Source organism: Salarias fasciatus, chromosome 6 (assembly GCF_902148845.1).
Source record: "Salarias fasciatus chromosome 6, fSalaFa1.1, whole genome shotgun sequence".
Classification (NCBI taxonomy): domain Eukaryota; kingdom Metazoa; phylum Chordata; class Actinopteri; order Blenniiformes; family Blenniidae; genus Salarias; species Salarias fasciatus.
Window position 1 is genome coordinate 20,741,900 of NC_043750.1, and position 18,668 is coordinate 20,760,567.

At 41.6% G+C, this 18,668-nt stretch overlaps 1 protein-coding gene across 2 annotated transcripts in view; it reads right to left on the reverse strand.

Moving 5' to 3' along the window:
• The window catches only part of coro2aa (coronin 2Aa), a 33,357-nt gene extending 17,666 nt beyond the window's left edge, over positions 1 to 15,691 (reverse strand). The window contains exon 1 of one of the 2 annotated variants that reach the window (XM_030094517.1): positions 15,611 to 15,691. In XM_030094517.1, coding sequence (XP_029950377.1) covers positions 15,611 to 15,625 — 15 coding nt within the window. In that variant the 5' untranslated portion in view covers positions 15,626 to 15,691. Of the gene's footprint in view, positions 1 to 1,714; positions 1,985 to 15,610 lie in introns of those variants that run through there. The other variant, XM_030094518.1, reaches the window with a different exon arrangement.
• Positions 15,692 to 18,668: the final 2,977 nt, after the last annotated feature.

An 18,668-nucleotide genomic window follows, 5' to 3' on the forward strand; every position in this document is an offset into this window, starting at 1 on the left:
GGAGGGAGGGCTGTGGGTGACCTGAATGAGAATAGGCACAGATGAAAACAACTGAAACATTGCAATTTTGCAAAAATAAGCTAAACATAATCTTTAGTGAAGTGACGGGCTGAGAGTGGATCAGTGTGAGGATGGGAAAAGGAGCAGCTTTTTCAGGGATCTTTGTTCTTTCATGTGTAACAAGTTGGTCAACTTTAGGCATCATTTTCACAGCTGATGAATGAAAAGGTCCATTAAATCTGCTGAACTCCAATTAATGTTTTATCAAAGTGTGTGACTAATACGACTTACAATGTTAAAGGTCAGAGACCTACCACTCATGCTCGTGCAGCTACACCTAAAGCACAGTTACATGTCTGAGCACTGTACTTCTTTAGGAATTTATTTTTGTCCTGTAAGAGTTGCAATAAAAAGGATTTAAAACTGCAGCTCCAAAGTTCAGTCCACCATCAGAACTTATCTAAGAGTTGTGTTGGTCTTTTCCAGTGAACGATCTCATTAAAACAAGTGTATTCCTGTGAGTTTTCCCATTAGTTATCCACTCGAGAGGAGAAAGCTCCAATGTTCCAAGTCCATTAGCCATTAGACGTACATGCATGTGCAATTCACAAAACAATAAGATAGAAATCACGAGTGCACTTACACAAAGCAAGGCTTCCTGTAAGCTGACAGGGCACGAAATAACACACACACACACACACACACACACACACACACACACACACACACACACACACACACACACACACACACACACGCATGCACACACATGCTGACCAACAGCAGTATTGATTTGCAAGAATCAAATAGTGTTTATTTTAATGAAGGTGTAACAAGACAAGAAAACATGTTGAATGCATTAGTGCCCAATAAAGTTGTATATACTTCAGTTAAAACTTGAAAAGGTTTCTGAGTACACTCAGGAAATATGTAATTAAGTTGATCCTGCTGCTTGATCCTTGTTAATAGTGAGTGGTACAGACAAATGCCGGTGTTCGCCCACATTTTTCCCAGTTCGGACAAAAACTGTGGATAATGCATAAATAAACCTCGACATGAGAACCAGAGCAGTGGTTTAAGTCAAAGGACCTCAACATCACTGCAATTAAAACCACGATGAGTACGTCTTTACTCCATAGTAGTGTTTTTAAGGGCGGACGCCACCATAAATAGCATGTGAGAGCACGGGTGACGTGACCGGGACATCAGATGACGAGGTCAATGTCACTGTTGTGGAACAGCTTCGGCCGGACTCTGACATTTTCTCTTTTTTCATCAGTAAAAAATAGAAAATATTTCCACACTCGTGGCAGTCAGTGAAAGCGGTGCACGCACCGTCCTCTATAAATACTGCTTCAGTGTGCAGAAAGTCAGGAAACAAGTCAATCAGAGGAAAATCTCAGCTCCATCTTGCTCAAGCCTGTCCTCCGCACATGCACACAACTCTGAGCTTCAATCCTCCAGGGGGAAAAATAGAATAGAAATACTTTATTAATCCCATGGGGCAGGGAGCTGCCACACACACACACACACACACACACACACACCGCATGCATAAGGTCTCCAGGATGAGAGATCAATAAGAGAGCTGCAGGGCAAAGGGACGCAGCGGTGAAAGGAAAAGACCAGAGGAACCACAAGGAAGTTGAGGAGAGTTTCCAGTTGAGTGAGAGTGAATGAGCAGGAGGCAGAGAGAGATTTCTGCAGCACTCACCCTGTCGCGTCAGTCGGCACTGGCAGGAGGAAGCAGCAGCGCGTCCCTGAGTGAGAAAAGTTGCTCTCAGACAGGAGTGGCAGGTCCAAATTAAGAAATCTCCTCTCTGGTCACTCCTCCAGCTTTTATCTCAACAGCAGCTCTTCTTCACGTTCACATGAAGTCGGTGGACAAGCCGCCCGGCCCGGTCAGGCTCCGCTTCCCCTTTGATGTGCACAGTCCGCACGGGCAGAGGAGATGGAGAGTGTGTGTGTGTGTGTGCAGCATGAAGCCAAGAGCGTGTGTGAACAAGCAAGGGGAAGAGCACAGGAGTGTGTACACTCCCAGAGAGGGAGGTGGCTAAGAGGAGGAGGAGGAGGAGGAGGAGGGGGCAGCAGCAGGTAATCACACTCCCTCTCTTTCCCTGAGCGCCGCTCCCTGCCGTCACTCCTCCGCTGTGTTTGCTCAATCAGGATTTCTCAATCCATCTTTGTAGCTTTCTAGAGATGCAGAGGACAGAAGGACTCTGTCTCTCTTTTCTGTTCTGTCGATGCCCAAAGGAAAAATACCAATCCCATCAGACGTGTCCTATTTTGGTGAAAATCTACTGGAAAAAAAGACAGTAATGTCTTCTGTATCTAGAAACACCATTTCCAGAATGTTTTTCAGGACAGCCCACCTCTCACACACAAACAAACACAGCACCAGACAGAAGCACATGTTTAAAGTTTTTACGACGTCAATGCAGACGTCAATTAAAAAAAAAAAAAAAATGGCCTAAATAAAAGTGTTTTCATCTGTATTAATAAGCTTCCATAGTTTTAATAAAGAACTGAAAGTGCATTAGAAGAACTGTATTGATCAAAAGCGTTGGAAATAGAAAGCTTCACCGTGTGGAGGTTTAAATGGGTTTCCCATTGATTTCGTATCAGACTTCCGACAAAATAAACACTGAAACGAAACTCGAGCAGAAACTGCCAGTTACTGTCATCGGCTCTTTCTGCAGAAATAGTTTCTTGATTTGCAACAGGACCACTCCTTTATCAAGTAAATAGACTTTATAAATGTTTGCATACACGTACAAAAAGGAGGAAATCTGCTAACAATAGCAATGAATATGCTAACAATAATATAAGGTTATTATCAAAAAACTGCAATATCAGTAGCATCCACTTTTTCTATATAAGTAAAAAAAGTTGCAACATAACAGAAGACTCCAGAGCACACCCTACTGTACTGTAGTGTATTTTTTCCAAGTCAGTCTAATAAATCTAAGAACATAATTTCAGCTCTAGATTCAGTCATTACAGAGTACTTAAGAAGCATTTATACATTTAAGATCAACTTAAAAGTATACAAGTGTGAAATAAGCTCAATAAAATTAACTATATAAGCGCAACATTGACATTTTATTAAAATCCCCAAAAAATTGTTTTAAAAAAACTTTTAAAAAAGGCTTTAATTTCAGGCTGAGGAACCAAAACTAACATATATGACTTTCACGCACATATCCATGAATTTGGTAAAGTGTAAGCAGACTTTCTCCACTCGATGCAGACAAAATCATTTTCTATCAAATAGTAAAACTTTTTTTAATCTCCTAAAATCATGGCTCTCTTATGAAATTGATACAAACCAACTACTCAGAAAAAAAAAAAAAATGCATGCAACAAGAAAGCCAGTGTGACATCCAGCAGCTCACATGGCTCAAAGTCCAGCTGAACCATTACATAACGTCGTGTTAGCAGCGAGGCTAGGCTAACGGCTCGATACCAGAGAAAAAAGTTGGCCACTGGCGACCGGCCTTCACACGGTCAAACGCAGGGTTTAACCGAGGGGACGATCAATGGGCGTTACAGCACAAACGTGAGCTTCAGCACGTCAGTGGTGAAGAGAAACGAGAGCGGAACGACTTTACATACCTGCTCAAGTTTGATTTCAGTGTCAGATTCCGAGTGATCCAAGGAAACTAGTTGTGTGATTATTTCCATTTAAAGACGATGGCCACCCGTTTTTCTTGTTTTCAATTCTAGATATGTACAATCTCAAAAAGTTTCAATACAAAGAAAAAGCTAAACTTGACCAGTGAAACTTCCATACATTTCAGATTTATTACATAGGAAGTGAAATAATACAAGCTCTTGCTTTAATTTAAAGTTATGTAATAACTTTAAATTAACTAATACCTTGAGATATATAATATACATTTTACTTGGAGATTTTTTTTCCTGTATTTCTGATTGATGTCATTACTGTCACTATCAAAATGTAAAAATATTTTCTTTAAAAAGATGGACTTGTGTTTTTGTGATTGAATTTTGGGGTCAATTCAAAGAATAATGTTTTATAAGATGTGTATGTACATCCGAAGATGAAAAGAAGTAAAAATGCTGCCAACTATCTTTAAATAAAATTCGACACAAATCGAATTTCCTTACATATTAAGAACTACTTTATATAACTATCGATGACTCTTTTTTTTTTTATTTATTTTATGATTAACCCTTATCCTTTGATTTCAACCCTGAAACATTTTTGTTTGGTTCACTAGATCATTATTCTATGTGCATATGGCCAAGAAATACAAAAAATACTGTGCTCGTTTGGCGACTTGCCATTATTAAAGTTTTGTTTATCTAAAAGCAAAATACCAGTAACACGATGAAAAATCTTGTATGTAAAAATCAGGTGGCAAGTCTTTCCCATTGAAGATATTAGTTAAGCTTCTGATTTGGTTCTACAATTTTGATTGTGTGAATCCTAAATCCACAATGTCCGGAGTGTGCAGAAAATCCCATTTTTAGAGCACAGATAAGTTGGTTTGTAACCATGATTTATAATAAGATGGTTCAGTGCTGCTAAAAGGGCTGTAGAAAATATCAGACAGATAGAAGAGTGAATGTCACAGTTTGGGAAAACCTTATCGGTGCAGAGAAACGTCACATTTATGACGCCTGACAGAGCCAGCGATCCACTCGTTGCACCTTGAAGCCCACTCAATGCTTAGCTCTGAATTACAGCTGAGCATCTCAAACAAGGGCGCCTGTGTGCGTGCCTGAGAGGCAATTATCAATAAAGACAGGGCACAGGTCCAAAAAGCGTGTGACTCTTTCCAAAAAGCTTCCAACTAGAAGCCTGTTCTCTAATCACAGAACACGGGGCTGCTGGGTAATAGCTGGGCGCTGTGAGAAAAATAGGCCAGAGCCTTTGACAGCACAGAGACACCATGACCTTCCCTGCTTCACTTTGTCACCGCCGATTAACCATCCGGCTGTGTTTTGACTGTAAAAACACCTGGATTCCACGTCAAGTGCCTCTCCGCTGTAAAGGTTCTGGCTTTTGGTTTCACGCACTTGAAATGGTCAAGCGTTCACCGACTGAGCAAACAGCGAGGTCCCGTTCAAACATGCAGGAAAGTGAGCAGGTGCAGGGGACGAGTGAATAAGTCATCAGGAGACATCGACATCCAGTGTACACAGGCATCGCCGTTTACACAAGCTCCTTCCAGAGCTAATAAATGTGCCAGTGGACCAGTTAGCATTTCCAAATACCCATCAGTTTAAACAGAAGAGTGCAGTAGAAGAGCAAAGCTTCGCTTCTAGAGGTTTTACATAGATTTACATGCTGCCCTACATATAGGGTTTGTTGCTTTCCCATGCAAAAACAACGCCTGACAGTGGCTCTGCAAGAACATGGCACACATCAGGCAGCAAAAGCATTTAAATACCCTCCTGTTTATACTGGTGAAGCTGTTTCAGTGAACGAAAACAACATTTTCAGAGACACTGTGATGTAGGCTGGAAAAAGGTTTGTAAGAGAAAAAAGACAAAAAGCCCTCTCTTCTTTGTTAAAACGTAACTCTGTTGCTGCCATCGATGTTCCAACAGAGGTAGGAGATCGATCCACCTCTCCATCTCTGTGCAATTTACCAAAAAAAAAAAAACCTTCCCTGGTACAAACTGGCAGGGGAAGAAGTTTAACTCTTTTACCCCCTGTTCGGTTTAATAATCTGCTGTCATGCCTCACAATGTCCTCACTGAGCAAACTCAACAGTGTGCAAACACAATATCCTTAATGCAAAGGCAATTTCTTATCGTGAACTTGAAAGTCAACACAGACGGAGTCCCGTGTTTGTTTTTTATTGCAATCGAAACTCATGAGGGATGAAGGATGTCCGTGTTGTTTTAACGTACTCATATGAGCAACTTTAAAATTAACATTTGCATGCGAGCAAGGCACATCCAATACTACTGATCTAAAAGGTCTTTGTGGTCTCTCGATGTAACTTCAACTCGACTCATAATGGAGGAAAAGAAAGAGCATACTGATAGTATCTCATTGAAAAACCACACAAACAATACATGAACAGTCACGTTTCAGCTCTGACGCTGCCTCAACAGAATAAGGTGTGACTAAGTACACTGGCACAACCTCCGGGTTATAAAGCTTTGCCCGCACTGGCCTTAACCTAGGCAACACACATACACTGATTGGAAAAAAAAAACAAAACAAACAGCCTATGCTGGATCCATCCATCAGGCAGAAATGCTTCTTTTTTTGCAAACGTGCACATTTAAATTTCAAGACAATCGAGCCAGAGGAGAAAACCCGCAGATTTCAGAAGCATCCAAACACTTTAAATACAAAATGGGCATCAGCCGGCTGCAGGTGATGAGGGTTCAATCACGATGGCTCCAAATAAAAAAGTGCCATTTCACAACACGCACGTCCACAGAACATTTTGTCCCAACTTCATTCAGTTTCACATGACTCACATGTTTGCATGTCTGTGCAAAGCATCTCGCTCTTTCACGTGTGATTCACACCAATATCTGCATCAACAGAGCCGTTTGAAACAATTCCCATTGGGTGATATCACGGCTCCACTTACCTGCTCACGTCAACGTTGGCAGCGACGCGCGGCTGCCAGAGCCAATGCCTTCTGGACTCACATCAAAGAGCTGCTCAGAAAACACACTTCTACTCATTTTAAAGCTCGAGAATCACATGTAGGTTAAATCTGTTACTCACCGGGCCATTTATGTGCGCCTCTCAGTTTTCACACGTACAGGCTAATGGTAATCATTACAGACTGAAAGAATGTAAGCTTTGAAAAACACGTCAAGCACACGCCAATGCTGCAAGAGCAATATAACAAACATCTGCTGGGTCTGACAAGCTAGAAACCAGATCGGTTCCTCTTCAGACTCACAGTCAGAGCGTCCCGCTTCCAGAGGCAGCCATGCTGCGGTCGGCACACAAAGATCACATCACTGATGGTCGCTACAGTCTCACAGTTAAATATCGAGGTTGGAATCTGTGTTTCAAGTGTTCACCTTCAGTTCAATATGCTGCAAATGTACAAAAAAAAAAGGTTACAAGGTTGAAATTATGAGGCAATACTAGGGATACACCAATACCAGAAGCTAAAGGTTAGTATTTGTGCTAATGCACTGGTTTTATATAGCATCATCCACTCACACAGGCTTCCTGGTGTTGCCTGTAGGTCCACCATCCAGATACTGACCAAGCCCAACCCTGCTTGGCTTCCAAGATCTGATCGAAGATTGGCCATCATTTTAGTTCAGGGTCACAGAAAACCACAAACACTCACAGCCACACCTCGGGGCAATTTAAGTCTCCAGGTAACTTCACATGTGTACTTGTTGGACTGTGGGAGGAAACTTGACTATTCTGACAAAGCCCATCCATGCACAGGGATAACATGCAAACTCAAACCAGCAATATTTTCATTGTGAATGCTGACCACTACTAAACAGCTGTGCTATTCCAAGCTGTGCCACAAATCATAAATTTCTTTTTCATTCATAAGTGAATGTTTGTTTTGTTGTTATCAGTAGATCTGTACAAAAACACCACAATTTGGTCTTGGTTGTGAAGGGTGAGATGAATCTAAAAATGCTCATGTTTTCACACTTTTTTTAAAAATAGTACTTGTCTGGTGCATTCTTACCTCCAAAAAAAAGCATAGAAAAATAGGTGCTCCAAATCTCAGCCATATGAGGAGCTGTATCATTGGAAAATATGTTATTATTAATTAAGAAGAAGACTCACATAATATATGAGGTTATTAAGAATATGGACCATGCCACCTGGAAGCAGAGAAAGCAGGTCGTAGCCTCGAGACGGTTCCAGTTGTCTTGTATTAATTACCACAAAGCGGAGCTGCTCTGCAGAAAGCAACTGGCCTCTGCTGAAAAATGTCCTTGGTTACACCTTATTCAGCATCAAAGAGGGAAAATGTGGCTCAACACAAAAACCGGTTCGATGCTCAAACGTGAGTTCAAGAGGCATTTCTTATTTCAAGATTTACAAAACATATACGTGATAAATATTAAATGGCAAAATGGAAGAAGGATTATTAATTATTCAGCAAAGGCAATGAGCTTGTCCCTCGGAGCAAACGCTTTGAATTAATACAGTGTCAGTGAACCTCAGCAGCTGAGGGGAAGTCATCCACGCCGCCCATAGTGACTGTAGCCAAGGTGAGTTTCACTTTCTGCAACTCAAGGGGATTAGCCTGCCTTTATATAGGCTCAGGCTCTCGCTATGAACAATACTACGCAGACACCACGCTGCATCGGTGCCCATGCTGCTCTCAGGCTCAGGGAGGCCTCCGCTAATCAGATCACAGCCATTAGCTAACTGCATTACCGTGCTGTGATATTCGACATGCAGATAGAGCAGCTCGCTGGCATGCTACAGCCACGACAGACAAACTGCAGCACGGTTTAGAAAGCAAAGCATCGTTGTTGAAATATGATGTGGAAATATATATTTTGTAGTCATTCAAATCATGATGCTATAGCTTGCTTTAGGCGCAGGCAGGCTAATGTGGAAATCCAATATAATATTTGCATTTTTTTTTTTTTTAATCAAGCCCCCCCCCCCGGTTTAATTCCAGGCTTGCGAGTGTGTGAAGTTTGCATGTTCTTCTTCCTTTGTGTGTGTGTGTGAGAGTTTCCCCCGAGTACTTAGGCTTTCTCCCACAGACGGTGTTTAAAACATGCATGTGAAGTTAATTGGTGACCTAAGTTGCTCCTATAGGTGTGTGTGTGTGTGTGTGTGTGTGTGTGTGCCTGTGAGAGAGAGAGAGAGAAAGAGAGAGAGAGAGAGAGAGAGAGAGAAAGAGAGAGAGAGAGAGAGAGCGAGAGAGAGAGCAAACCATGTCTGCTCCATGTAGAATCTAAAAACAAAAGTCTGATTATGTTTTCTTCATGACAAGTGCAAATCTAATTTTGACATCAGAGCAGGCAGAGCCTCAGGGTTCCCCAAAGTCTAACCTGGACCCCAGACTGGGAAACAATGATCTGATTGTTGTAACATTTGGCTCTGCCCCGTCTCTCCCTCATTTGCAGCACGTTTCAGCCCTCTCAGCAGCATCAAAGCACTTAACGCTGCTATTCACATCAACCCATTTAACCGAGGTGTTTGTCCTCCATCGGAGGCCACATCAGGTTTACTGACTTACCCAAAGGCGCTTGAGCAAACACAGGCCGAGCCAGGAATTAAACAACCAACACGATGGTAAGAGGACAGCCCACTGTAACACCTGAGCCCCTCGTGAAGAGTAATTAATAAACAAACATAAACACAGGGCATTTTATCCCATCACAGAGCAACTCTACAGCTGGTCTGACAGCATTTTTGAGGAGATACAGCCATTAGAACTACTTAAGGCCTCAGGGATCGATTCACCACACACACACACACACACACACACACACACACACACACACACACACACGGACACACGCACACACGCACACACGCACACACACACCAGCAGAGACGCCCATCCACTTGGTTGAATAAATAATGAATCAGACTGTGCTGACCCATCTGCCTCACAACTGAACGTGGAAACAACAGGATACACTCAGTGAAACATCCTGAAGCTGACAGTCAGAGACGGATCTTTTTCGAAAAAGAAGACTTGATTGTCGTACTCTGGCATATTATTATGTTTTATCAGATCAAGGCTACGATAAACTACACAGCAGGTCGGGGCATTTCCAGAGAGACTTGTAGTTTGCAAGCAATTCAAAGCCGCTTCCTTTGTCCTGCCAATCCCAGTATTTAGGAGAACCTATGGTGGCCAGACAAACCCACTGGAAAATGCAAAACGCCACCTCTAAGTCACAATTACACAGAACCTTGAAAATAAATAAACAGAAATACACACGAGCTTGTTGCCTTCGCGGCTGACAGGCTCATCACATGAGCTCTGTGCAGAAATTCACAGGCTCTCTCGCTCTGTAGTTTTTGAAGTAATCCCCTCCCTCTTTGCCCACGTGGGAGCAAGACCCAATAATCCTCAAACTGTGGAACAGCTGTCATGTCAGAAACGTGCCGGACAACCTGCCACGACTGATCTGAGAGACAGTGATGTAACAGGAAAGAAGCTCGGATTGGAAACGCAAACAGGTCTTTTTAAGCCATTGTTGAAGAAGCCATTACGGCTGATTGTGGACGTGACTCCGCCCTGAAGAGACAAGAAACAGCAGATGACAGGGAGATCAGGGAGGCCGGTGGTCTTCAGGGGAGGTTCTGAGGTCACGTGCACGATCACGTTTATGTAAGAGCATTTTAGGATTTCCAAACCATTGTGAGGAGAAGTACAGTAATCGTCCTCAACGTCCGCCAGCAGATCGTTTTGTAAAGCCGGGGCGTTCAAACAGGACAGACTGATGCAGTTCAGTTGCTGCGGCAAAAAACACTTCATGATGAATCCTGTCAAAAAGCAAACTTGAAGGAAAAGTGGCAATGATGAGCTTTGTCATGTCGATCACTGCTACACTTCCCAAAACAAACATCATCGTGAGCTGCAGGAGAAAAAAAAACTAGAGCAGAAGAGAATAAAATTATCAGAGAGCAAACAGAAATAAAGATTTAGGTCACATTTCAGAGCATCTGCTGGTTCAATCTGAAGGGGAAGTCTACTTTTCTCAGCTTTATTGGATGGTACTTAATTCAAACATGGAGGCTGCGCAAAACAAGAGATGTCTGAGACATCTGTGGGTTTTAAGACGAGTGATTACATTCTATTAAACAGTTACTGGATGCAGTAAATGCTACATAATGAAAATAACTGGCAGTTCAGCTAACGACTCCCTAATTGTTCTTTATGACAACAGCGGTCACAGCTGAGCAATGCTTTTACAAACCGTCTCATAGGAAGCTGTCCTGTCGAGCGCGGAGGCCGGCCGTCGCTGGGTTTAGCCCAGTCCTCACCACAGGGGAAGTGGAGGTGGCGGAGTTGGAGGCTTAATGCCCCTGGGCTCTTTGTTCCGGGGGTATAGTCATGTATGAGGCCTCGGTAATTGACAACATCATATTTCTCCTCCAGAGCACAGTCTGCTCTGTGGCGGCAGAGGAGCAGAGCTCACCCAGCTTCAGGCCACTCAGGCTGGCAGGATGGTTTTCCTGCCTCTCAATGCATTTTAAAGAAATTCAGATAAGATACTTAGGTTTCAACTATTGCCAGAAATATAAGAAACAGGAAACGCGGCAACATGGGTCTAAGAGCTCCTGTGTTACTGAGCTTGGACACTACTGTGCTTTTAACTAAATACTTCAATCACCCTCCAGACTGCGAACACTGGCGAGGATAACGTTGTTGATGTTTAGCCAGTGTAATTGTTGCCATGGCCACTATCTTGGCTCAGCATATTAACGCACTAACCTGAAGTAATAGACAATCTAGGCTTAATGATTTCTGCTGGACGATCACAAGTTATAAAAGACAAACAACAAAATTAATAGTAACTAATTAAATTAAAGCCTTTTTTTTATGACTTTAGAGGTCGGCCAGTACATCACAGTAGTCAATTATGCACATTCAGTCTAAAATGCCTAGTTAACATTGAATGCGTGTGGGACTGTGGGGGGAAATCAGAGGACTTGCAGAAAATCCATGCATGCACAGGAACAACATGCAAACTCAACAGAGAAATGAACACTGTAGCAGACTCGAACCAGTCAATAAGGGTGCAAACCACTACACCGTCAAGTAAAGAAATCACTTGAAACAACATCACACTACATCAATTTATAAATTAAAAACATATTTCCCCATTTTGTAATAACAACTGCAATATGTGACAATTTATCACAAAAATGCGAGAAGTTCTTACATACTATATTTTAGCTATTTATTGCAAAAAAAATGCAGAGGATTATCACAAAGTGTGGGTTATTACATAATGAAATGAAAACATTGTTACATTTTGTAAAGTTTCAATTACATAAATCAGGATTGTAAAAAACATTTTGCTGCAAGCCTGACAACAAACTGAAAGTGATGTTCATCACCCTGGTTTATTGCAGCACCATTCAATAAAGTTTGATCGCCACTTCTTCTGAAAGTAATCACTAAAACACGTCGTCAGCACAACTGTAGACTAACCACTCACTAAGTTAACAATAAACCCCTCAATAAATGACAAAGGTAGTCAGTCTGATAACACTTCAGGAGTGTATAAGAAATACATAAATGGAATTTAGAATTGTGAGTTTGCATACTAGCTGCACATGAAGAGACCTTTTACGTTGTGACCCGGTTCTTGTTGCATAATATCTTACCACTCTTTAATTGCTTTCTTCACCTTTGTGTGGATCAACACCTGGTGATCCGTCACGAGTGCCACAAGCCTGACACATTCTACAAAGCTAACCCAGCAGAGCAGCGGCTCTGAACAGCGGGAGTTTGACATGTGTCGGCATCACTCACTTCTGCCAGCAGCAATCATTATCGGTTAATCTGAGGATCGTTTAATGATAAAACATGACAAAAGAGTAAAATGTCTTTCATTGTTGTAGTTAGCAAATACAGTAGACTCGAAATGCCGCCTCGCTTGTGCTCCAACCAGCAGCTGTCCTGGAGCCTCCTATTCTTTCACATGATCTCAGTAGACTAAATAAGCCTCGGAAATGTAAATTTCCCCTTTTCCTGATAACCTTCGGGACTTCCCATCCATCTAATAACCCTAAAACCCTCAAGATAATGTGACCTTATCAAAGGTTTCACAGAAAACCACAAAACACAGATCTGCTCACCTGAAACATTATTTAATCCTGTTAGTCTGCCAGTTCATTGGAGAACAGCAGCTGGGCAGCTGTTTATTCTTGAAACAACAGGTTCAAGGGCATATTTGTTCAAGCACACGCCTTCAATTCACAGTAGTTATTATAGCAGGCCGGACTTTGATACCTGGGAGCAGTATCGCGTCGAGCCACCGGAAGGTCTGCCAGTGTTTTCATACAGGTGACAGTGAGATTTACCCCCAAGATAAAGAAGAAAAAAAACTTCCTTTTCAATGAAGACTCGAGTAGAAAAACAAAAGACCTTCTGGTTCTGACTGAGAAAACATGAAATCCTGCATAGCAAAGTGCACGAGTCACAGGTTGGAGGAAGAGAGAGCATCTCAGGTATGTGTTACCACTCCGACTGATCACATGCCAGCGATACATGTTGGTGTTTTATGGTCCAACATGAACGTGCGGAGCAGTTCTCACCAGGGACGGAGGAGAATTAAACAGGACAGAATGCCACATCTTGAAATAGGCCACAAACACCTCATTAAAATCAGTCTGAGGCTGTTAGTATGCCTTTTTTTTCTCACTGCAGTTCAAAGCCGGCGACTACAAGCGAGGTTTATTTTTGGTCGAGGAGAGTTTTTCCTCCTCGCTTTTTTCCCCCCTATTACTGAAGAAGTGTTGCAGACTCATTAGTATAATACTTATTTTGGCAGAGGTTTAGTCATTAGGCAGATGACAGGCCTACTTAGATCACTCCAGCGTCGGCATGACACTCGACACAGCGCCACAAGTCGTGACTCAAATATCAATTTATGGTCACGTTTATGAATGAAAAGCTAGTGATTCAAATACACACTAACTACTAACAACATTACCTTGTTAAAATGCCCTGAAATAAAAAACAATGTATTAATACACAGCAGAGTTGAAGTGTAATAACATAAAGCTTTCTTACTGTAAATTAACACAGAGAAATAGACAATTAGCACTATACCCAAACAATATGAATAAACATTGCTTTTGATTTTGACACAACCAGTTTGCATGAGAACATTCATTTAGACAACATTTATAACACAGCCTGATTACCGTAGTTTAGAAAAATACAAAATTCCACCATCCAAAGGTCATTCACAGGGCATAACCTGGATTTGACCCTTTGAAGGTCAAAACACAAGAAGAGTCTCCGGCACACAGTCTTAAATTTGCTCCTTTACACAACATATGGTGAGTATTAGACTCGCATCATTAAGCACAGAACACTCAAACTACTTTTCCTTTTGTCTTTCATTTGCGTATGTCCATTCAGACACAAGTGGGCAAAAACAATGGATCCAAACCATCTGGTGAACGGGCGGCTTGAAGAAATAAAACCAACCACACAGCAATAATACAACATTTCACTTACAACTGAAGATGCCTTTGCACACATAGAGCTGACATTCACTGATTATGTACAGTACAGTAGCTCAGTAATCAACAATTAACCAGTCCATTACTTCCCTACTTACTGGTTAGTTTGTAGCTCTAAAGCACCGATTGAAGCTTTCTCAAAGTTCAAGTTGAAAGTCCTCCTCTCTCCTCCGCTTTACAATGGTTTGGTTCATTAACCTCTGTTCAAATAACAATTCATGCAAAACAGTATATTAGAACCTTACTAACCTTTCAGGCTATTATCTCTCAACTGGTGGTACATTTAAGATTTTACCATCTTAATCTGCTTTTATTGCACTTAGAAGAGTCTTTCAACAAAGGAATGAATCACCCTCAATTTTGCTTATCAATAAACTACACTGCAAAGAAAAGGACCACTGACCCCTGACCTTGACCTGACCCATTCAGATGAAAGTGGTTTTTCTTGAACCCAAAAAACCAGAACTACTCCGCCTCTAATTTGTTGTTTCTGTTTTGTTAAACAAATGTCAGTCAGCAGTTTCGACCGGCAGGTTTGAAGAAGAGCAGTTTGTGAGCTGCTCTGTTTATGGTCACCTTTCCTTGAATTTTTGTGTTTGTGCCTGGCTGTCACCAGGCATAAAACAAAACATAGAGGTTTTAATTGTCATTACCAGAAACAGTCATATTCCAATGAGAAAGTCACATTTTCCTTTTGTGAAATTAAGCATTGCATATGTGGCTTATGAAATGTGAGCATATCATATGTATTGCAATTACCATGCAAGTGTGAATGATATTGAAATAATCAAGGCTCCATCTGATTGGCCCAACATGCTGACAGTGTGTGAACACGTGATTTATTGCAGCTCTACCAGAGTTTTATACTGGATACGTTGATACTGCAATGACAATATATCTGCAAAATATTATGCCATTGTGTTTATAAGCTTTGTAATAAAGAACTGAAAAATGTTTCTGTTTATTGACCCAGTTACGCACTTTGCACTGAAGTTTCACTGGATATTTTTCAAGTTTTTTTTAATCCATTTTTATCACAACTGTGGGACACAGAAAGTTTATCCGAGATCAAGCACACGATTTCTATAATCATCTTAACTACCAACAGCTGTCCACTTCGTCTGAAGTGCCTGCAAGTTCAAATAAATGAAATAACACGGAACTGTCGGTGCAACGCGAAGAAATAAAAACACATGCATCTTGGAATGTGCACGCCGCCCAGTGCGAGAACCTCGTGGGCGAGCAGAGCCGCCTTCACGCGGCTCCGGACCGGAGGAGTGTGTCCGGGGAGAGGAGGCAGTGCAGCCGCATGGCAGAGAGCCGCAGCCCCGAACCATCCGGTCAGAGCACGAGCCTGCACCGAGCACGACTCTCTCTCTCTCACACACACACACATACACAGACATACACACGCGCGCTCAAGCGCGCGCAGGTTGGACTCACCTTTGAGACGGTCATAAGGTGGGAGGCGCGGCGGCAGGTGCTGGTTCCCCCCCCCTGAAGAGGAGAAGTGTGGCGGAGCTGGAGGAGGGAGGAGGGAGGAGGGAGAGCTCACCCCGGCCGGGTTATATCACCATCATGGTGCTCACTTTAAACACATCGTGCCCGCTGTAACCTTGAGAGTCCCGGGGTTCGTAAAGCAAGGCGGGGATTCTCTGGCTAAACCTTGATCTCTTCTGTAAAGTGCATTAAAAAAGAAGAAAGAAGAGGAGAGGAGGATGAGGAGAGATGTAAACATAGGATGCAACGAGAGGAGAGGGAGGAGGAGTGAGAGGAGGGAGGGGCGAGTCAACTCAGGTCTCAATCATGGCAGATAATCCCAGAGCAGCGCCGCTGATCTCTGAAACACTGCAGAGGAAAGCAACACTTATCAAATGAAAACAAGGAAAGACACTTTAGAGGCTTGTTTTAATTTCATTTTTGCATGCACAGTCATTTTTCTGCATATCTTTACATTTTATCTGAGAGGTTTTAGTTATATTGTTTATTATATTTCAAAGTATCAAAGGAAAGAGCCAGGCCTGCATCCAAGTGTTATGCCAGTTTATCATATTTGGCTGTGCAGAAAGCAATTGTTTTAAAATACAATAAAAACAGAACACGACAGAACGATGTGTGCATTCTCACACACTGCTGAAAAACTGCATTTTCAAGCATCATAGTTACCATATAATATTAAAGATGAGCTTCAGCATTAGAATTTGAATAAAAAGTGACTTTTAAGTTTAATTTGGTGGTTGTGGTGTTTTGGTTGCATGGTCAGCAGCTGGTGCCTCATTTGTTGTTTATCCACCTTCTAATTCTGCTTCTGTATATAATCAATCCATCCATCAATCCATCCAAGTTATGGCTACACAGAGGCTAGACGGACAGACGGCCAGAAAAACTCACACCTATGGTCAATTTACCAACAACACTTAATCTCACATGAAGGATTTAGAACGGTGAGGAAACAGGGCAAACCTAGAAATGAGTCAAACCTGAGATATTCTCACTGTGAGGCAAGAGAGCTCACCATCACACCACCAGTCTTCCAGTCAAGTCCATCATACAACCCCATGATGTGCCACCACACCCACTTTAAATTATGAATGACCAGTCACTCTACATTTGCACAACAAAGATTGCATTTATCATATAATGAAAGCAAGTAAAAACAAAAAAAAAAAACTGTTCAGATTTTTGAGGATTTGCATTTCTAAACAACACACTGCGAGTAAATCTACTCAGGAAGTTTATACTTTGAAAACCCTTCCTCTCCACTCATCTGACTGGATATATGCATGCAGTTATCACTGGTTTCAGTGACATCTGTCATTGCGTAAACTTGCCAACCGTCATCCTATTTAAAAAAAAAAAAATCACAGCTGAAGTTAATTTATACAACAAATGTGTAATTGCACTTAGAGTGTCTTTGATTTCATTTTATGAATATTCTACACACAAAAGTGAATTTGCAACCACGTATGTGTGTTTGTGTTCAAAAGAAGGCTGCCGTGTATGTGTAAACTGACATGCAAATTCAGGACACAGACCAGTGGTGTGTTGTGGAGGCCCTGTGGGCGAACAGTGCTGCAGCTGTCATGTATAGTCTTGTGTGAAGACTGTAATCACAATGTAGCTCACAAAAAGGGAGGAAGACAACAGAAGGCCACAGATCAGTTTTGCCCTCAGGGTCACGAGGCCAGTGTTTCTGGTGAGATGCCTTCTTTGTAATGAGAAGATGCATTGTTGTACTCCCTCTGCCGTATTTTCTAGGATCTTATCAGCTGTGGGTGCAAAAACAGCGAGTTAGAAATGAATCAGTAGTAAAACTCAACATGTTGATGACTGGTGACATAGATGAGCAGAAACGCATTGTAAATAACCACTGTACAGTAAAATCAGGAAAATATTTTATTAGAAGGCAGCACAGTGGTGCAGTGGTGACCATTTCTCCATGATATCAAGAAAGCCTCTGGTTTGATTCCAGACTTGCAGCCTTTTTTGTGTGGAGTTTGCATGTTCTTCCTCCACTTTTCCATCTGAAGTGATGTACTGTGAAGTGGGGTCTGTAAACTGACCAAAGTTGTGAGTGAGAGGTCGTATTTATGGTTTTCTGTCTCAAAGATATTGAAGATGGATAGAGTTAATCCGAGACCAGAGTTCAAACCATAACAGGGACAGAAATTATCCTTTAGATTAACTCTTATTAGTGTTTAAGAAAGAAAAGGCTCGTTGATTTTACTTTTAACATGCATGTGGTTGGAAGAAACATTCTGAATGCCTACTTGGTTTGGTGCTCATCTTCATTTCATTGAATTTGTTGCCCCCCAGTGAGGAACTGGGTTAATTACAACAGGACTAAAGCAGTGTTCGATCTGGAAAAAGTACCATCTAACAAACTGAAGCACCAGGTTTGTTCAACCTAAAATAGTATGAATGTTAGTCTGAATTTACTTTTTTAATTGAAATAATACTTTTGATTGCACTTTTGTATATTATAAAAAGTTAGCTCTCATTTACCTTTTGTGGCAATTTCTTTAAAACATTTAAATCTGTTAACCTACAAACCGGAAAATACCCATACTTGAACTGTTTGAAGGAGATGTATTTTTTCTATTTCATTTTTTGTTTTGTTTTACCTGTACCTGTAAAGTTATTGATTTGAATTGTCTGAAGAAATATAAGTGAGACTAGGTGAAATATTTAATCTCCAAAGTGTTTTTTAATTGAGGAGGATTTCTGAAATCTACTTCCAGCAAATCATTGCATATTTTTATTTAATGTCAAAGTCACAGCATTTAAAGAGGCGTTAAATCATTCCAGTGTGGATATAGAGTTTCCTCTCAAATAGTCCTCAGTTTGTTCCTCATCAGGAGCTGCTGCTGAGACTGTAAACGGTATCAGATTCCAGGATCCTGCACACCTCCTCTCTGATCAAAACACTCCAGCACCTGCCTGCTGCCTCAGCTGCCGAACACACCTCACCTCAGGAGAGTTCTTCACGAAACATGAGACA